Source organism: Oncorhynchus keta, chromosome 34 (assembly GCF_023373465.1).
Source record: "Oncorhynchus keta strain PuntledgeMale-10-30-2019 chromosome 34, Oket_V2, whole genome shotgun sequence".
Classification (NCBI taxonomy): domain Eukaryota; kingdom Metazoa; phylum Chordata; class Actinopteri; order Salmoniformes; family Salmonidae; genus Oncorhynchus; species Oncorhynchus keta.
This window is the reverse complement of record NC_068454.1, coordinates 13,099,697-13,120,323: the sequence shown is the minus strand read 5'-3', so window position 1 is coordinate 13,120,323 and position 20,627 is coordinate 13,099,697. Positions and strand designations below refer to the sequence as shown.

General features: G+C 42.7%; 1 protein-coding gene across 1 annotated transcript in view; it reads left to right on the top strand.

The window, feature by feature from the left end:
* The window catches only part of slc9a2 (solute carrier family 9 member 2), a 40,130-nt gene extending 25,229 nt beyond the window's left edge, over positions 1-14,901 (top strand). The window contains exons 4-13 of the mRNA XM_052493194.1: positions 1,391-1,641; positions 1,779-1,996; positions 2,240-2,439; positions 2,523-2,612; positions 2,757-2,827; positions 3,942-4,109; positions 6,502-6,607; positions 9,409-9,525; positions 13,193-13,280; positions 13,398-14,901. Coding sequence (XP_052349154.1) covers positions 1,391-1,641; positions 1,779-1,996; positions 2,240-2,439; positions 2,523-2,612; positions 2,757-2,827; positions 3,942-4,109; positions 6,502-6,607; positions 9,409-9,525; positions 13,193-13,280; positions 13,398-13,834 — 1,746 coding nt within the window. The 3' untranslated portion in view covers positions 13,835-14,901. The remainder of the gene's footprint in view (positions 1-1,390; positions 1,642-1,778; positions 1,997-2,239; positions 2,440-2,522; positions 2,613-2,756; positions 2,828-3,941; positions 4,110-6,501; positions 6,608-9,408; positions 9,526-13,192; positions 13,281-13,397) is intronic.
* Positions 14,902-20,627: the final 5,726 nt, after the last annotated feature.

The following is a 20,627-nucleotide window of genomic DNA, read 5'->3' as shown; positions in this document are numbered from 1 at the left end:
TTCCTAGAGCTGGCCGCCCAGTCAAACTGAGCAATCAGGGGAGAAGGGTCTTGGTCAGGGGGGTGACCAAGAACTCAATGGTCTCTCTGACAGAGCTCCAAAGTTCCTCTGTGGAGATGGGAGAACCTTCCAGAAGGACAACCATCTCTGCAGCACTCCACCAATCAGGCCTTTATGTAGAATGTTCAGACTTAAGCCACTCCTCAGTAAAAGGCACATGACAGCCCGCTTGGAGTTTGCCAAAAGGCACCTAAAGACTGTCAGAACATGAGAAACAAGATTATCTGGTCTGATGAAACCAAGATTGAACTTGTTGGCCTGAATGCCAAGCGTCACATCTGGAGGAAAGCTGGCACCATCCCTACGGTGAGGCATGGTGGTGGCAGCATCATGCCGTGGTAATGTTTTTCAGCGGCAGGGACTGGGAGACTAGTCACTCTCGAGGCAAAGATGAACGGAGCAAAGTACAGGGAGATCCTTGATGAAAACCTTCTGTCGGAGCATTCAGGACCTCAGACTGGGGCGATTTTTTTATATCTTTTTTTATAAATGTATAAAAACCTTTGTCATTATGGGGTGTTGTATGTAGATTGATGAGGGGGGAAATAAAGATTCAATACATTTTAGAATGAGCCTGTAACTTAACAAAATGTGGAAAAAGTCAAGGGGTCTGAATACTTTCCAAAGGCACTGTATGATGATTTCCTATTTATGAACGGTAGGATGAAGTTCCACCCAGGTTTCCTTTATCATTAATATTGAAGTTGGAACAGTCACAAAAAAAATTGAAGGCTCTTTCTTGCCACTGTGTTCTTTTGTTCACGAGTCATGCTAGGTGCTGTGTAAATATCACACAGTAAACACAGCAGTTCAAACACACAACTTTATCAGGACAATAAAGCCATTGGAGTTTTTGACCCTTGTGTCTGACCTATGACTTCAGGCATGGGTCAGACCTCTGTCTGTCTGACTGACTCTTCCTCTCCATCTCTCTCCCCCCTCTCCCCCTCTCTCCATGTGTGTGTGTGATTGTGAGCACATGTAATTATGTTCTGCAATGTCTAACTTCCATTTCCCCCTCTCTTTGTGTGGGTCCCTCTCTCTCTCTCTCTCTCTCTCTCTCTCTCTCTCTCTCTCTCTCTCTCTCTCTGTCTGTCTCTCTCACTATGTTTCTGTCTCTCTCTATGTCTCTCTCTATATATATATTTCTGTCTCTCTCTGTCTCTCTCTATATATATATTTCTCTCTCTCTCTCTCTCTCTCTCTCTCTCTCTCTCTCTCTCTCTCTCTCTCTCTCTCTCTCTCTCTGTCTGTCTCACTATGTTTCTGTCTCTTTCTATGTCTCTCTCTCTATATATATTTCTGTCTCTCTCTATGTCTCTCTCTGCAGGTGCTGTACAACATGTTTATCTTCGTAGCAGATATGCCAGTGGTGGAGCCGGTTGATGTATTTCTGGGCGTGGCTAGGTTCTTCGTGGTGGGCCTGGGGGGTATGGGCTTTGGTGTCATCTTTGGCTTCGTAGCCTCCTTCACCACACGTTTCACCTCTAATGTCAAGGAGATAGAACCCCTCTTTATCTTCATGTACAGCTATCTGGCCTACCTGGTAGCAGAGCTGTTCTCCATCTCCAGTATTATGGCGTGAGTGGACGAATGAGCATGCACATTGGGCCTACACACATACACACACACACACAAACATGTATACACGCATGAAAACACACATGCATACAGTAAAACACACACAGCACTGACGACTCTATGTTGTCTGTCCACAGCATTGTGACCTGTGCCCTGACCATGAAGTACTATGTGGAGGAGAATGTCTCCCAGCGGTCCTGCACCACTATCCGCCATGTGGTCAAGATGTTGGGCACCATCTCAGAAACCCTCATCTTCTTCTTCCTGGGTGTGGTCACCATAACAACAGAACACGAGTGGAACTGGGGCTACATCATGTTCACTCTGCTGTTGGCCTTAGTGTGGAGAGGCCTGGGTACGAGGGGGAGAGTGTGTGTGTGTGTGTGTGTGTGTGTGTGTGTGTGTGTGTGTGTGTGTGTGTGTGTGTGTGTGTGTGTGTGTGTGTGTGTGTGTGTGTGTGTGTGTGTGTGTTGTGAGTTAACTTACAAAGATGAGCCAATCTGTGCAATGCCGTACTCAGGCTTATCAGTTTGAATATGGAGTGAAAAATCCTGATTCTCACCTTTAACCTTTCGCCCTTTACCTCTACTCCTTCCAGGTGTGCTGGTGCTGACCCAGATCATTAACCCTTTCCGAACCATCCCCTTCAACTTCAAGGACCAGTTTATTCTGGGTTATGGTGGCCTGCGAGGGGCAATCTCCTTTGCCCTGGTCTTCACCCTGCCAGACAGCATCGGCCGCAAGAAACTCTTTCTCACCACCACCATCTGTATGATCATGTTCACAGTCTTCCTCCAGGTAGGAGACAAGTCATCCATAAGGCATCTAGACGCCTGGTTTAGTACTATCTACCTGATCAGAACCATTCATCTCCTGCTCAGGGAATCAGCATACGGCCCCTGATCGAGTTCATCAACGTCCGCAGAACCAACCGCAACCTGGAGACCATAAACGTAGAGATCCACTCCAGGGTAGGTCAATAACTAGCGTTTGTTTGTTTTTCTTGTCAGTGGCTTGTTGTTTTTACTGTACAGTACACAGTTCAGGTCTGCAGTGTAGCGCTATGTTCTGGCTCACTGTGTGTGTAGCCACCTGTAACCCCTTTAATCCCTCAGCTCATAGAGCACACCATCGCTGGGGTAGAGGACCTCTGTGGCCAGTGGAGCCACTACTACTGGAAGGACAAGTAAGAACTTCCTTTTCCTGTTTCATCACTTCCTGTCCTGTGACTTCCTGTCCATTTACTCCCAGGGTAGCATAGTTTAGGGCGGCAGGTCGAATACACGGGCCGACAAGGTGAAAAACTCTTATATACAGTACGAGCCAAAAGTTTGGACACACACTTTTTTGGTTACCACATGATTCCATATGTGTTATTTCATAGTTTTTATGTCTAAAAATAAAGACAAACCCTTGAATGAGTAGGTGTTCTAAAACTTTTGACTGGTACTGTATGTGTTTTTCTTTTTATTATGTGTCTTCCTCATCTCCTTTCATCCATCTGCTATGTCTACTTACTTGAAAGGGACTTCCTTAGGCGCATCATTTACCTTCACGTAACCTGTGTTTAACGAGCAGTAAAGTTGACATGGACTTCTGTTGCTTCATATTAATCGAATGTCACCTGTTGTAAATTTAGTTTCCTTTTAACATTGCATTTGATAGCTCAGTCCCTACCTGTTTCCCTAGTGATCTGATGGTGAGATTAAAGTTTTTCTGTAGATCAACTTGCGTTCTAGATTTTCCTGTTTGCAGCCTTTGTTTTTTTGTTGCCATTGTTCTGGCTGTGAAAGCGTGGGTTGACATTTTAACTAGAATTCAGTGTTGTGTTTCTTTGAGCTGCAACATCCTCATGAGTGGCTTCTACTTCCCCCTATGCCCCAAAGAAATGTACAGTCCTTCCACTGTAACAATACACCCCCACCCCCTCTATGACCCATATCCTCACTACCCCCCTCTCTACACCAGAACGAGTTCGTCTGGAGTCCTTTTTAAGTCATCTTAGGTCAACTCTGCTAGTCAGAACTTGTCCTCATCCCATGAAGCAATGCACAGCTCTATTCCCTCTCTTCTTTTGTTTCCATGAACATAAGCCACTTAGCCTTTTGGAGGACTTTGGGAGGAGCTTACATCTGTCCAGTGTCTATAACTCTGTGTGAACACCAAGGCATCATTTTAATATTGCTTCCATGGGTATTATGAAATGCTTCTGTCTGTGAGTGTCTGTGATAATGTTTAGTATCTGCCCTCTTTGTCAGGTTTATGAAGTATAATAACCGTCTCTCCAACCCCTATGTCAGGTTTCTGAAGTTTAATAACCGGATCCTGCGTAAGATCCTGATCAGGGATAACAGGGCAGAGTCTAGCATTGTGGCTCTGTATAAGAAGCTGGAGCTGCAGAACGCAATGGAGATACTGGACACAGTGTCCGGGGACATCAACGCTGGTTCCTCCATTGTCTCTCTACAGTACGTTTATCCTCTTTCTCCCTCTCCCTCTAGCTCTTGCCCTCTCTCTCTCTCTCTCTCTCTCTCTATTTTGCTCTCTCTCTCTCTCTTTTGCTCTCTCTCTCTTGCTCTCTCTCTCATTCTCTTGCTCTCTCTCTCGCTTGCTCTCCCTCTCTCACACTCTCTTGCTCTCTCTTTTGCTCTCTCTTTTGCTCTCTCTCTCTCTCTCTTTCTCTCTTTCTCTCTCTCTGTCTTTGTGCACTAATGACACACACACACACACACATTGTGGCCTTGTCCCTCTCTCTGTGTCTCTATCCACTCATCATCCCTCACACATGACCCTTTTAACCTCAACAGGTCAGATGGGTATTTAAGCAATACGTCCAGAAGGGTGTGGTATATGGTCAATATACCAAGTCTAAGGACTGTTCTTAAGCACAACGCAACTAAGAGTGCCTGGATAAAGCCCTCAGCCATATACACCAAATCCCTGAGGTGCCTTATTGAAATTATAATCTGGTTACAAACATAATTAGAGCAGTAAAAATAAGTAATGTGTCATACCCATGGTATACCACGGCTGTCAGCCAATGAGCATTCAGGGCTCGAACCACCCAGATTATAATGGGTAATACCTAAGCATTCTGTAATTTTTTTTTTTTTTTAGGGGATAGATCCGCTTTAATATTGCAGATAGATTGTGGCTTCCATCAGTTTAATTGTCTACATCATTTCCAATTCCCCAAATATTTTTTGGTGTAAATATTTATACGGTATATCAAATATATACATTGCATTTGGGAAGGTATTCAGACCCTTTGACTTTTTTGACTTTTTGTTACGTTACAGCCTTGTTCTAAAATGAATTAAATTAACATTTTAAATTGTTTTTTCCCCCTCATCAATCTACACACAATACCCCATAATGACAAATCAAAAGCCGCTTTTGAAAAATGTTTTTTTTATTTTTATGAAATATTACATTTACATAAGATTTCAGACCCTTTACTCAGTAAAGGCCTCGAGTCTTCTTAGGTATGACACTACAAGCTTGGCACACCTGTATTTGGGGGGTTTCTCCCATTCTTCTCTGCAGATCCTCTCAACCTCTGTCAGGTTGGATGGGAGCGTTGTGCACAAAGATGTTCTGGTTCAAGTCTGGGCTCTGGCAGGGCCACTCAAGGACATTCAAAAACTTGTCCTGAAGCCACTCCTGCGTTGTCTTGGCTGGTGCTTAGGGTCGTTGTCCTGTTGGAAGGTGAACCTTTGTCCCCAGTCGAGGTCCTGAGCGCTCTGGAGCAGGTTTTTATCAAGGATCACTCTGTACTTTGTTCCGTTAATCTTTCCCTCGATCCTGACTAGTCTCCCAGTCCCTGCTGCTGAAAAACATCCCCACAGGATGATGCTGGTCTGGAGGTTCCCTCCAGACGTGACGCTTGGCATTCAGGTCAATGAGTTCAATCTTGGTTTCATCAGACCAGAGCATCTTGCTTCTCATGGTCTGAGAGTCCTTTAGGTGCATTTTGGCAAACTTCTCCACCGATTGCTCAGTTTTGCTGTGTGTGAATACTTTGTGAATGCACTGTATATACATTTTATGAACACAGTATATTTTATATTAGTTGTCTTGTTATTTTTAGTCCCACCCTTGTGCTCCACTCAACCCCTCCCATCCATCTCTGAAAACCATCCAGTTTTAATTTCTATTTGCCATATATTTTTCAACTGTGCTGTGATGTTTCACAAAAGTTCTGAACCTTTCTATTCTCATAGTTTCTACAGGTTGTACATTAAAGATGAACATTTTTACTAAGAGTGTTATTATATTATTGATCGATTGACTATGGCTTTTCAAACCCCCCAGCAGTGCTATTTCCACTGTTAGCTCCGAATAAATGGTCCAATTCTTCAGCCATTCCTGAACCTGCGACCAAAAATACGCTACACATGGACAGTACCAAAACAAGTGATCTAATGATCCTGTCTCTTGCAGAGCTGGCATGGTTATATTTGTGTATCAGTTCATAGACCATGTTGCCATGGAATCTGTACATCAATAATATCTTTTGAGAGATTATTATTTTGCCATCTATATGTCACAGTTGTACATTTTTTGGTCCTTAAATGAAACTGGTATACTTTGTTATTTATCAAAGTTTTCTTTAATCAATTTCGGTCTTTAATGCAGGGCCAACAAACTAGTTCCTTACTTTCTCCCCCTTCTACTTGCCTCTTCCAGTTTTGCGGTAATGCTGCAATCAGTTGGTTGTAATTTTGGGTAGAGCAGACACTTCCATGTATTTTTGTTAGCTGCATGTGTGACATAACTCCACCAGTCCTATGTCTGATATCATTTACAAAGATGATACCGTTTTTAAACATTCTGTTATTTCTGCGTTTGTTCCTCTAGCGAGGAGAAGAAGGGCTCTGGTAAACCCAAGAGGAAGTTTGTGGCTGCAGACCTGATGAACATGCATGACATTCTGTCCAAGAACATGTACAAGATCAGACAACGGGTGAGTCGATTCCTTAACAAGGTTTACTTACGCAGAGCCCTGTTTGCTACATGACAGTGTGCTCTTCCACACCTGTGTGCTGTACCTCACGTGCTGTTTTGCATAATGCCTGTGGTCGGCAGTACATTTCCATAAGTGACCTCACCTTTTGAAAACGAGCCACAGGGAGTGTGTTTGTGTTTTCATGTGATGGGATTCTCTCTGTGACCTTATCTTATTACCTACCCACTCCTTCACAGCCCCCACACACAACACAAACACAACACACCTGTTACTGTCACAGATCTCATTGTATCATTGGTTTCGACATTAGATCACGTGATGTGTTGCACCGTTTGACTTCCACTCTCATAAGCCCTAAAACAGGTTTGACAGCTCCTTGTCTCACCATGCGGCCATCATTTAAACAAAACATATTTTACCTTTATTTAATAACTACGCAAGTCAGTTATGAAAAAAATTCCTATTTTCAATGATGGCCTAGGAACAGTGGGTTAACTGCCTGTTCAGGGGCAGAACAACAGATGTTTTACCTTGTCAGCTCGGGGATTTGGTCTTGCAACATTTCGGTTACTAGTCCAACGCTCTTACCACTAGGCTACCTGCCGCCCCGGTTAGAGTGTCTGTTGATCACCAACCCCGTGTACTAGATCTACCCATTACACAAATAACCTAGGGATGTTTATACCTATCCAATCCTCTCAGATCTACAGAAGTGAAGAATATTGGATTAGGGGCAATGGATTTATTAAGGGCATTGGGCGTCTCTCTGTAGTGATGAGTGTTTTCCAGGAGAGAGGGAGGTACGGCAGCTCGTTAGACACAAACAGAGCCATTTAGATAAGCATCATGGTTCAGACAGTTCAGGGTGTGGCCAGCTACGTTTGGGTGACTGCCCAGAGCCACAGAAAGAGGGTATTGTGGTAAAACATAAAAGCTGGGGTGTGTAAAATCCACTCTTGTTGTGTAATCAGGAGTGTAGGCTATAGCAGCACTCTCTCTGTAAGGACTGCTGTGTCATTGTGTTATTAAGAGAATACAGGTGCAAGTGGGTGTGCCATTAGTGTGTGTGTCATTAGTGTGTGTGTCATTAGTGTGTGTGTCATTAGTGTGTGTGTGTTATTAGTGTGTGTGTGTGTGTGTCATTAGTGTGTGTGTGTCACTAGTGTGTGTGTGTCACTAGTGTGTGTGTCATTAGTGTGTGTGTGTGTGTGTGTCATTAGTGTGTGTGTGCGTGCGTGTGTCATTAGTGTGTGTGTGTGTCATTAGTGTGTGTGTGTGTGTCTTAGTGTGTGTGTCATTAGTGTGTGTGTCATTAGTGTGTGTATGTCATTAGTGTGTGTGTCATTAGTGTGTGTGTGTTATTAGTGTGTGTGTGTGTGTCGGTGGTGTGTGTGTGTGTGTGTGTGTGTGTGTGTGTGTGTGTGTGTGTCATTAGTGTGTGTGTGTGTGTGCGTGCGTGTGTCATTAGTGTGTGTGTGTGTGTGTGTCATTAGTGTGTGTGTGTGTGTCTTAGTGTGTGTGTCATTAGTGTGTGTGTGTCATTAGTGTGTGTGTGTCATTAGTGTGTGTGTCATTAGTGTGTGTGTGTGTCATTAGTGTGTGTGTGTGTGTCATTAGTGTGTCTATGTCATTAGTGTGTGTGTGTCATTAGTGTGTGTGTGTCATTAGTGTGTGTGTGTCATTAGTGTGTGTGTCATTAGTGTGTGTGTGTGTCATTAGTGTGTGTGTGTCATTAGTGTGTCTATGTCATTAGTGTGTGTGTGTCATTAGTGAATGTGTGTGTGTCATTAGTGTGTGTGTGTGTGTGTGTGTGTGTGTGTGTGTGTGTGTGTGTGTGTGTGTGTGTGTGTGTGTGTGTGTGTGTGTGTGTGTGTGTGTGTGTGTGTGTGTGTGTGTGTGTGTGTGTCATTAGTGTGTGTGCCTGTGTCATTAGTGTGTCTATGTCATTAGTGTGTGTGTGTGTGTGTGTGTGTGTGTGTGTGTGTGTGTGTGTGTGTGTGTGTCATTAGTGTGCGTGTGTGTCATTAGTGTGTGTGTGTGTGTGTGTGTGTGTGTGTGTGTGTGTGTGTGTGTGTGTGTGTGTGTGTGTGTGTGTGTGTGTGTGCCATTAATGTGTGTGTGTGTGTCATTAGTGTGTGTGTGCCATTAGTGTTTGTGTGTCATTAGTGTGTGTGTCATTAGTGTGTGTGTCGTTAGTGTGTGTGTCATTAGTGTATGTGTCATTAGTGTGTGTGTCATTAGTGTGTGTGTCATCATTAGTGTGTTTGTCATTAATGTGTGTGTCGTTAGTGTGTGTGTCATTAGTGTGTGTGTCATTACTGTGTGTGTGTCATTAGTGTGTGTGTCGTTAGTGTGTGTGTCATTAGTGTGTGTGTCGTTAGTGTGTGTGTCATTAGTGTGTGTGTGTCATTAGTGTGTGTGTCATTAGTGTGTTTGTCATTAGTGTGTGTCATTAGTGTGTTTGTCATTAGTGTGTGTCATTAGTGTGTGTGTCATTAGTGTGTTTGTCATTAGTGTGTGTGTCATTAGTGTGTGTGTGTGTCATTAGTGTGTTTGTCATTAGTGTGTGTGTCGTTAGGAGATTAAAGCAGAGTGGTACAGATAGAGCTACTGTATGTAGAAACCTCATGTTAAATTGGGGATGTTTCCTGCAATATATTGGCCTCTGCCACACTATGGCGTTTTATCCGATTTTCTATGCGGTGTGTGTTTTATGTCATGTGTTGTGTGTTATAGTGCGTGTTATCAGAAGGTGGGTGTGTCTTATGTATGGTATGTTTCTCTGTGTGTTTTTCCAGACCACGGCGTATACCACCAAGCACTCCCTGCCCAACGACAGCCGGACAAAAGAGATCCTGATCCGACGGCACACCAGCATCCGACGCAGCCTCCGACCCGGCAGCTTCAACGGACCGGTACGGAACACACGGACTTACAGTACCAGTCCAAAGTTTGGGTGGACCTACTCATTCAAGGGTTTTACTTTATTTTTTACTATTTTATACATTGTAGAATAATAGTGAAGACATAAAAACTACGAAATAACACATGGAATCATGTAGTAACCAAAAAAGTGTTAAGCAAATCTAAATATATTTGAGATTTGAGATTCTTCAAAGTAGCCACCCTTTGCCTTGATGATAGCTTTGCATACTCTTGGCATTCTCTCAACCATATTCAGCTGGAATGCTTTTCTAACAGTCTTGAAGGAGTTCCCACATATTCTCAGCACTTGTTGGCTGCTTTTCCTTCACTCTGTGGTTCAACTCATCCAAAACCATCTCGATTGGGTTGAAGTCGGGTTATTGTGGAGGCCAGATCATCTGATGCCTCACTCCATCACTCTCCTTCTTGGTCAAAAAGCCCTTATACAGCCTGGAGGTGTGTTGGGTCATTGTCCTGTTGAAAAACAAATGATGGGATGGCGTATCGCTGCAGAATGCTGTGGTAGCCATGCTGGTTAAGTGTGCCTTGAATTGTAACTAAATCACAGCCAGTGTCACCAGCAACTCAACCCCACACCATCACACCACCTCCTCCATGCTTCATGATGGGAACTACACATGTGGAGATCATCTGTTCACCAACTCTGCGTCTCACAAAACACGGCAGTTGGAACCGAAAATCTCACATTTGGACTCATCAGACCAAATTACAAATTTCCACCGGTCTAATGTCCACTGCTCGTGTTTTTTGGCCCAAGTTTCTTTGCAGCAATTCAACCATGAAGGCCTGACTCACACAGTCTCCTCTGAACAGTTGATGTTGAGATGTGTCTGTTACTTGAACTCTGTGGGATGCAATTTCTGAGGCTGGTAACTCTAATAAACTTATCCTCTGCAGCAGGGGTAACTCTGGGTCTTCCTTTCCTGTGACGGTCCTCATGAGAGCCAGTTTCATCCTATTGCTTGATGGTTTTTGCGACTGAACTTGATGAAACGTTCAAAGTTCTTGAAATTCTCCGTGTTGACTGACCATGTCTTAAAGTAATGATGGACTGTCGTTTCTCTTTGCTTATTTGAGCTTTTCTTGCCATAATATGGACTTGGTCTTTTACCAAATAGGGCTATATTCTGTATACCACCCCTACCTTCTCACAACACAACTGATTGGCTCAAATGCATTAAGAATTATAGAAAGCACAAATAAACTTTTAACAAGGCACACCTGTTAATTGAAATGCATTCCAGGTGACTACATCATGAAGCTGGTTGAGAGAATGCCAAGCGTGTGCAAAGCTGTCATCAAGGCAAAGGGTGGCTACTTGAAGAATCTCAAATATAAAATATATTTTGATTAGTTTAATACTTTTTTTATACAACATGATTCCATATGTGTTATTTCATAGTTTTGAAGTCTTCACTATTATTCTACAATGTAGAAAATAGTAAAAATAAAGAATAACCTTTGAATGAGTACTGCAGGTGTGTCCACATGTTTGACTGTTACTCTACGTTAGGAACATATATTAACCTAAATAATTTAGTAGTAATGTTAGAACAGATATTAACCTAAATATTTTATTAGTAATGTTAGAATAGATATTAACCTAAATATTTTAGTAGTAATGTTAGAACAGATATTAACCTAAATATTTTAGTAGTAATGTTAGAATAGATATTAATCTAAATATTTTAGTAGTAATGTTAGAACAGATATTAACCTAAATATTTTATTAGTAATGTTAGAATAGATATTAACCTAAATATTTTAGTAGTAACGTTAGAACAGATATTAACCTAAATATTTTAGTAGTAATGTTAGAATAGATATTAATCTAAATATTTTCATAGTAATGTTAGAATAGATATTAATCTAAATATTTTATTGGTAATGGTATTAGAGATATTAATCTAAATATTTTAGTGGTAATGTTAGAATAGATATTAATCTAAATATTTTAGTAGTAATGTTAGAACAGATATTAACCTAAATATTTTAGTAGTAATGTTAGAACAGATATTAACCTAAATATTTTATTAGTAATGTTAGAATAGATATTAACCTAAATATTTTAGTAGTAATGTTAGAACAGATATTAACCTAAATATTTTAGTAGTAATGTTAGAATAGATATTAATCTAAATATTTTCATAGTAATGTTAGAATAGATATTAATCTAAATATTTTATTGGTAATGGTATTAGAGATATTAATCTAAATATTTTAGTGGTAATGTTAGAATAGATATTAATCTAAATATTTTATAAGTAATGTTAGAATAGATATTAATCTAAATATTTTAGTAGTAATGTTAGAATAGATATTAACCTAAATATTTTATAAGTAATGTTAGAATAGATATTAACCTAAATATTTTAGTAATAATGTTAGAATAGATATGAATCTAAATATTTTAGTGGTAATGTTAGAATAGATATTAATCTAAATATTTTAGTGGTAATGTTAGAATAGATATTAATCTAAATATTTTAGTGGTAATGTTAGAATAGATATGAATCTAAATATTTTAGTAGTAATGTTAGAATAGATATTAATCTAAATATTTTAGTAGTAATGTTAGAATAGATATTAACCTAAATATTTTAGTAATAATGTTAAAATAGATATGAATCTAAATATTTTAGTGGTAATGTTAGAATAGATATTAATCTAAATATTTTAGTGGTAATGTTAGAATAGATATTAATCTAAATATTTTAGTGGTAATGTTAGAATAGATATGAATCTAAATATTTTAGTGGTAATGTTAGAATAGATATTAATCTAAATATTTTAGTGGTAATGTTAGAATAGATATTAATCTAAATATTTTAGTAGTAATGTTAGAATAGATATTAACCTAAATATTTTAGTAGTAATGTTAGAATAGATATTAATCTAAATATTTTATTGGTAATGTTAGAATAGATATTAATCTAAATATTTTAGTGGTAATGTTAGAATAGATATTAATCTAAATATTTTAGTGGTAATGGTATTAGAGATATTAATTTAAATATTTTAGTAGTAATGTTAGAATAGATATTAATCTAAATATTTTATTGGTAATGGTATTAGAGATATTAATCTAAACATTTTAGTGGTAATGTTAGAATAGATATTAAACTAAATATTTTAGTGGTAATGGTATTAGAGATATTAATCTAAATATTTTAGTAGTAATGTTAGAATAGATATTAATCTAAATATTTTAGTGGTAATGTTAGAATAGATATGAATCTAAATATTTTAGTAGTAATGTTAGAATAGATATTAATCTAAATATTTTAGTAGTAATGTTAGAATAGATATTAATCTAAATATTTTAGTGGTAATGTTAGAATAGATATTAATCTAAATATTTTAGTAGTAATGTTAGAATAGATATTAATCTAAATATTTTAGTGGTAATGTTAGAATAGATATTAATCTAAATATTTTAGTAGTAATGTTAGAATAGATATTAATCTAAATATTTTCGTAGTAATGTTAGTAATGCAGGTCAAGTCTATGCACAGCATTTCATGATTCGATAAAAAAATATATGTTACAGGAAAACCCTTTGTTGTGATCAAAGTGTACAACCTCTTATCTCTCTCTTTATTCCCCTCTCACCTCCTCCCTTTTTCTTTCTCTCAGAATGAGGCCAAATCCCAGAAGTACTTTTCTCTGCCTCCAGGGAAGAGTCTGGACTCAAAGTTCCCTCCTCAGAGACTGAGGCATACAGGTGATGCTCAAAATGAAGTGTGTGTGTGTGTCACTCTATAATCTCTACAATATTTAGGCTCTTTGCACATCAATGCTTGGATCCTAAACTAAATTGATGTCTCAATCTTTCACTCAGGTAATGATGATGATGAGACCATGTCAGAGATGGATTACCCATCAGCGCGCTCCAGGTTTAACCAGCCCAGTCGCTCCTCATCCCGAGCAATGCTGCCCCTACGCAGGCTGAACACACTGACAGAGGTGCCCTCTAGCTCTGTTGTGGACCTGGTGGATGAGAGGAGTGGAGGAAGAGGTGCCTGGGGGCGTGGCATGTCCCGACTAAACTCCTCCTCCAGTGATTCCCGGATACCCACCCCTCGCCGTCACCACGACCCCTCCAACGGCCCTGATAATGGCTCCTCAGGTGACCATGGCAGCGGTGACAACGGGCCAGAGGGGGAGCAGCAGCCCTTGTCCCCGACCCCAGCCTGGGCTGCAGAGCCTGGTGACCGTGACGACAGCGGAACGCAGAAACCCCTGCTCAAGCCACAGTGGAAGTCTCGGAAACCCTAGAATCCCTGAGGACTAATCAGCTGTCAGGAAAGTAGCAGGAGGACTGCTATAGGCTGTCTTGGGTTCTAATCTACAACGACTCCAGAATCTCAGAACTTTGAAGTGTCAAACCACCAGATTAAAATGCCCTACAAGCCAGGGGGGAATGGATAATTGGATTTTCTACAGTGATTCTCAACTGGGAGTTTTTTAATGGGTCAGTGTCAAAAGTAAAATAAAAAAATACCCTAGTCTGAATTTAAACAACTAAAACCAGATAGAACGTGTGCAGAAATGATAATGAACCTATATTTTTTTATAACTTAACCACTGAACTATTTTTCTTTAAAACAGTGTTCCATATTGAGTTATTAGCAGATTTGGTTGCTTTTGTGATCTTAAAACCAGTGAGCATAACATTCTTCATCAAGAATATGTGCAAAATTGAATTATTGACAATGACAAAAGTGGGACTGTTGTTCCCTTGTCATATAATTTGTACATTTACTATCAATATAGTATTAAAAATAGTTTTCCAGATTGCATTTTGCCCCCCCAAATATTTGTCATGCCAATATTGCATCATGACTGAGACAACCTGGTTGAATTTGGGTCCCTAGGAACCACTGGTCTACAACCAACCACTCTCTGAAGAACAAAAACTCTTGCAACACAACCCTCTAAATAAGATATCAAGTAAAACAATTCTAAAATACTTATCTTCACTATTAGACCCACAGAGATCCTATTAAATTAATAGAGATTCTATGTGTCGTTCTACATTCTGTTTATGTGGACACACGCTTGTACCATACCAGGAAGACATTTGATTTACTTTCACCCCTGTATTTACCTGCAAGATTTCAATTACATTATTTAATAGATTTTAATACATTGGTATATCTCTATGCAAGTGAAGACACTTTCAGGAAAGACACTTCTTATCTTCTATCTTTTCTGGTTTTTTTTGTTTCTCCTTGTGTCTGATATTCAGACCAGTAATATCTTAACAGGCTCTTCATGAACACTGCTCTGACTATCTGTGTTGCTTGAGTTAAGTAATAAAATCTTGATGTATAATGTTGAAATGACACCTTATTTCTTGTCAAAATGGTCGTTCCAGTTGCTGTATTCCAGAGATGTATCAGTGTTTAAAGTCTGATGCTACACTCATGAAAGACTCTGAAAATACTACTGGTAAACCGGGGGCAACAGGTTGTGTGCATTCACGAGCTTTCAACTCTTTGAGAAAGCAGATTGGCTAATGGCAAACAAGCTGCTACAACTATAACTGAAAAGTACAGCTATCATGCTTGTAATCAAGTTATAGTGTTAAAAAAAAAATATATATATATAAATAGGTTTGGTTTATTGTATTTTTGTTGTGTTGTATTAGCTGCTGAAAACGCTATCGAGGTCATTTCCTTAGTAGGTGACGTCAGAGTTCACCATGTGGGAGAAGTCGGAGCTCAGGGATGTTAGAAGAGTTTGACACTAGTAATTACTAGTTGGAGGGGCGTTCAAGTGGATTCTCTCCAGTCATATGCTCATATTTATGAATTTATGAGATGTCATGAACTCAGCATTAGCAACAGAGCTAAAAACACCTTGTAGGATAAAGAAATCTCAAACTATCAGTCATCCATCATCCATCATCAAATTGAAAAAAAATTCAACTGAAGTTATGGAACTGACATTTACATTCAAAACATTCACTTGTTTAGGAATATACTTATTTTATTGTCAAATGGTATGATCTTTACTTCCTTCATATGAATCATTCAGCACAATAAGTGTCTTCATAACATTCAGTAGCATTTGGGTCAGTGTAAGGGCAACTCCATTCAAAATAAGATCATTCATATATAAATAATCATGAACAGTACATTTATGAATTAGACTAAACTCAACATGGACAATGTAGAATAAGGGAAAATAAATTATTGAAAATTGAAAATAAATGATATATTTGTATAAAAGTAAACATTTCCATTGAAAAGGCCCTGATACCGTAGTGGTTAAAGGAAGTACGATGATGTTACCCACAGACACTGACCTAAGATCCTTGGAAAATGTGTTTTACTTTCCCACACGTGGTTAGGGTTTAGGAAGGGTAAATGAATCCTAGATATGTGCCTGTGGACAACCAGTACTCAAGCTCAGGTTCTTGATCCGTTTCCCCAGTGTGTTACTAGATCACTCACACAAAAGGATTCAAAAAGCACTGGATTGGTGTGGATGTATTCACACCAATACAAATATGTTCAACCCTTAAAGGGACGGTGACGGAGTGCACACTTCTGTGAGAAGGGAGAGAAAATAGAATGTGGCGCCAGAGAGGAAAGAGGAGCCCCTTCACCTGCTGTCCACCCTCATAAGATAGGTCAGAAACAGAGCATTTGGGGGAAATTAGCATTCTCAGTACCAATACTTTCCTGGACTATCTGTAGTGGTTATTAAGGAAGAGCAGGATTACATCAGAGTAACATTAGACTTATATGTGGTTGTTTTTAATTGAATTATTGCCTCTCACTAGAGACATACACATTTGAATATTTCTAGGTTATAAGAACCTAATGAGCCACTGACATGCTGTTGACCTACGCTAAGCTAACTTAGCATGGACAACTTCCCATGCCTTTTACAGAGGGTTGCTGGCTATGTTCACGGTCGCCTTGGCAACACGGAACTTTTTGCATTCTCCCCTGTTTGGGGGACTGAAGTGGGGAATAGCCATGCTGATGATGACCCGGTCTGTTTGGGGGACTGAAAGGGGGGGAATAGCCATGCTGATGATGACCCGGTCTGTTTGGGGGACTGAAGTGGGGAATAGCCATGCTGATGATGACCCGGTCTGTTTGGGGGACTGAAGTGGGGAATAGCCATGCTGATGATGACCCGGTCTGTTTGGGGGACTGAAAGGGGGGGAATAGCCATGCTGATGATGACCCGGTCTGTTTGGGGGACTGAAGTGGGGAATAGCCATGCTGATGATGACCCAGTCTGTTTGGGGGACTGAAGTGGGGAATAGCCATGCTGATGATGACCCGGTCTGTTTGGGGGACTGAAGTGGGGAATAGCCATGCTGATGATGACCCGGTCTGTTTGGGGGACTGAAGTGGGGAATAGCCATGCTGATGATGACCCGGTCTGTTTGGGGGACTGAAAGGGGGAATAGCCATGCTGATGATGACCCGGTCTGTTTGGGGGACTGAAGTGGGGAATAGCCATGCTGATGATGACCCGGTCTGTTTGGGGGACTGAAGTGGGGAATAGCCATGCTGATGATGACCCGGTCTGTTTGGGGGACTGAAAGGGGGAATAGCCATGCTGATGATGACCGGTCTGTTTGGGGGACTGAAGTGGGGAATAGCCATGCTGATGATGACCCGGTCTGTTTGGGGGACTGAAAGGGGGGGAATAGCCATGCTGATGATGACCCGGTCTGTTTGGGGGACTGAAGTGGGGAATAGCCATGCTGATGATGACCCAGTCTGTTTGGGGGACTGAAGTGGGGGGAAGAGCGATGCTGATGATGACCCAGTCTGTTTGGGGGACTGAAGTGGGGAATAGCCATGCTGATGATGACCCGGTCTGTTTGGGGGACTGAAAGGGGGGGAATAGCCATGCTGATGATGACCCGGTCTGTTTGGGGGACTGAAAGGGGGGGAATAGCCATGCTGATGATGACCCGGTCTGTTTGGGGGACTGAAAGGGGGGGAATAGCCATGCTGATGATGACCCGGTCTGTTTGGGGGACTGAAGTGGGGAATAGCCATGCTGATGATGACCCAGTCTGTTTGGGGGACTGAAGTGGGGGGAAGAGCGATGCTGATGATGACCCAGTCTGTTTGGGGGACTGAAGTGGGGAATAGCCATGCTGATGATGGGTCTGTTTGGGGACTGAAAGGGGGGAATAGCCATGCTGATGATGACCCGGTCTGTTTGGGGGACTGAAAGGGGGGGAATAGCCATGCTGATGATGACCCGGTCTGTTTGGGGGACTGAAGTGGGGAATAGCCATGCTGATGATGACCCGGTCTGTTTGGGGGACTGAAAGGGGGGGAATAGCCATGCTGATGATGACCCGGTCTGTTTGGGGACTGAAAGGGGGAATAGCCATGTTGATGATGACCCAGTCTGTTTGGGGACTGAAAGGGGGAATAGCCATGCTGATGATGACCCGGTCTGTTTGGGGACTGAAAGGGGGAATAGCCATGCTGATGATGACCCGGTCTGTTTGGGGGACTGAAAGGGGGAATAGCCATGCTGATGATGACCCGGTCTGTTTGGGGGACTGAAGTGGGGAATAGCCATGCTGATGATGACCCGGTCTGTTTGGGGGACTGAAAGGGGGAATAGCCATGCTGATGATGACCCGGTCTGTTTGGGGGACTGAAAGGGGGAATAGCCATGTTGATGATGACCCAGTCTGTTTGGGGGACTGAAAGGGGGGAATAGCCATGCTGATGATGACCCGGTCTGTTTGGGGGACTGAAAGGGGGAATAGCCATGCTGATGATGACCCGGTCTGTTTGGGGGACTGAAAGGGGGAATAGCCATGCTGATGATGACCCGGTCTGTTTGGGGGACTGAAAGGGGGAATAGCCATGCTGATGATGGACCCGGTCTGTTTGGGGACTGAAAGGGGGAATAGCCATGCTGATGATGACCCGGTCTGTTTGGGGGACTGAAAGGGGGAATAGCCATGCTGATGATGACCCGGTCTGTTTGGGGGACTGAAAGGGGGAATAGCCATGCTGATGATGACCCGGTCTGTTTGGGGGACTGAAAGGGGGAATAGCCATGCTGATGATGACCCGGTCTGTTTGGGGACTGAAAGGGGGAATAGCCATGCTGATGATGACCCGGTCTGTTTGGGGGACTGAAGTGGGGAATAGCCATGCTGATGATGACCCGGTCTGTTTGGGGGACTGAAGTGGGGAATAGCCATGCTGATGATGACCCAGTCTGTTTGGGGGACTGAAGTGGGGGGAAGAGCGATGCTGATGATGACCCAGTCTGTTTGGGGACTGAAAGGGGGAATAGCCATGCTGATGATGACCCGGTCTGTTTGGGGGACTGAAAGGGGGGGAATAGCCATGCTGATGATGACCCGGTCTGTTTGGGGGACTGAAAGGGGGGGAATAGCCATGCTGATGATGGACCCGGTCTGTTTGGGGGACTGAAAGGGGGAATAGCCATGTTGTTGATGACCCAGTCTGTTTGGGGGACTGAAAGGGGGGGAATAGCCATGCTGATGATGACCCGGTCTGTTTGGGGGACTGAAAGGGGGGGAATAGCCATGCTGATGATGACCCGGTCTGTTTGGGGGACTGAAAGGGGGGGAATAGCCATGTTGATGATGACCCAGTCTGTTTGGGGGACTGAAAGGGGGGGAATAGCCATGCTGATGATGACCCGGTCTGTTTGGGGGACTGAAAGGGGGGGAATAGCCATGCTGATGATGGACCCGGTCTGTTTGGGGGACTGAAAGGGGGGGAATAGCCATGCTGATGATGACCCGGTCTGTTTGGGGGACTGAAAGGGGGGGAATAGCCATGCTGATGATGACCCGGTCTGTTTGGGGGACTGAAAGGGGGGGAATAGCCATGCTGATGATGACCCGGTCTGTTTGGGGGACTGAAAGGGGGGGAATAGCCATGCTGATGATGACCCGGTCTGTTTGGGGGACTGAAAGGGGGAATAGCCATGCTGATGATGACCCGGTCTGTTTGGGGGACTGAAGTGGGGAATAGCCATGCTGATGATGACCCGGTCTGTTTGGGGGACTGAAGTGGGGAATAGCCATGCTGATGATGACCCAGTCTGTTTGGGGGACTGAAGTGGGGAGAAGAGCGATGCTGATGATGACCCAGTCTGTTTGGGGGACTGAAGTGGGGAATAGCCATGCTGATGATGACCCGGTCTGTTTGGGGGACTGAAGTGGGGAATAGCCATGCTGATGATGACCCAGTCTGTTTGGGGGACTGAAGTGGGGGGAAGAGCGATGCTGATGATGACCCAGTCTGTTTGGGGGACTGAAGTGGGGAATATCCATGTTGATGATGACCCGGTCTGTTTGAGGACTGAAGTGGGGAATAGCCATGCTGATGATGACCCGGTCTGTTTGGGGACTGAAGTGGGGAATAGCCATGCTGATGATGACCCAGTCTGTTTGGGGGACTGAAGTGGGGGAAGAGCGATGCTGATGATGACCCAGTCTGTTTGGGGGACTGAAGTGGGGGGAAGAGCGATGCTGATGATGACCCAGTCTGTTTGGGGGACTGAAGTGGGGAATAGCCATGCTGATGATGACCCGGTCTGTTTGGGGGACTGAAGTGGGGAATAGCCATGCTGATGATGACCCGGTCTGTTTGGGGGACTGAAAGGGGGGGAATAGCCATGCTGATGATGACCCGGTCTGTTTGGGGGACTGAAAGGGGGGGAATAGCCATGCTGATGATGACCCGGTCTGTTTGGGGGACTGAAAGGGGGGGAATAGCCATGCTGATGATGACCCGGTCTGTTTGGGGGACTGAAAGGGGGGGAATAGCCATGTTGATGATGACCCGGTCTGTTTGGGGGACTGAAAGGGGGGGAATAGCCATGCTGATGATGACCCGGTCTGTTTGGGGGACTGAAGGGGGGAATAGCCATGCTGATGATGACCCGGTCTGTTTGGGGGACTGAAAGGGGGGGAATAGCCATGCTGATGATGACCCGGTCTGTTTGGGGACTGAAAGGGGGGAATAGCCATGCTGATGATGGACCCGGTCTGTTTGGGGACTGAAAGGGGGAATAGCCATGCTGA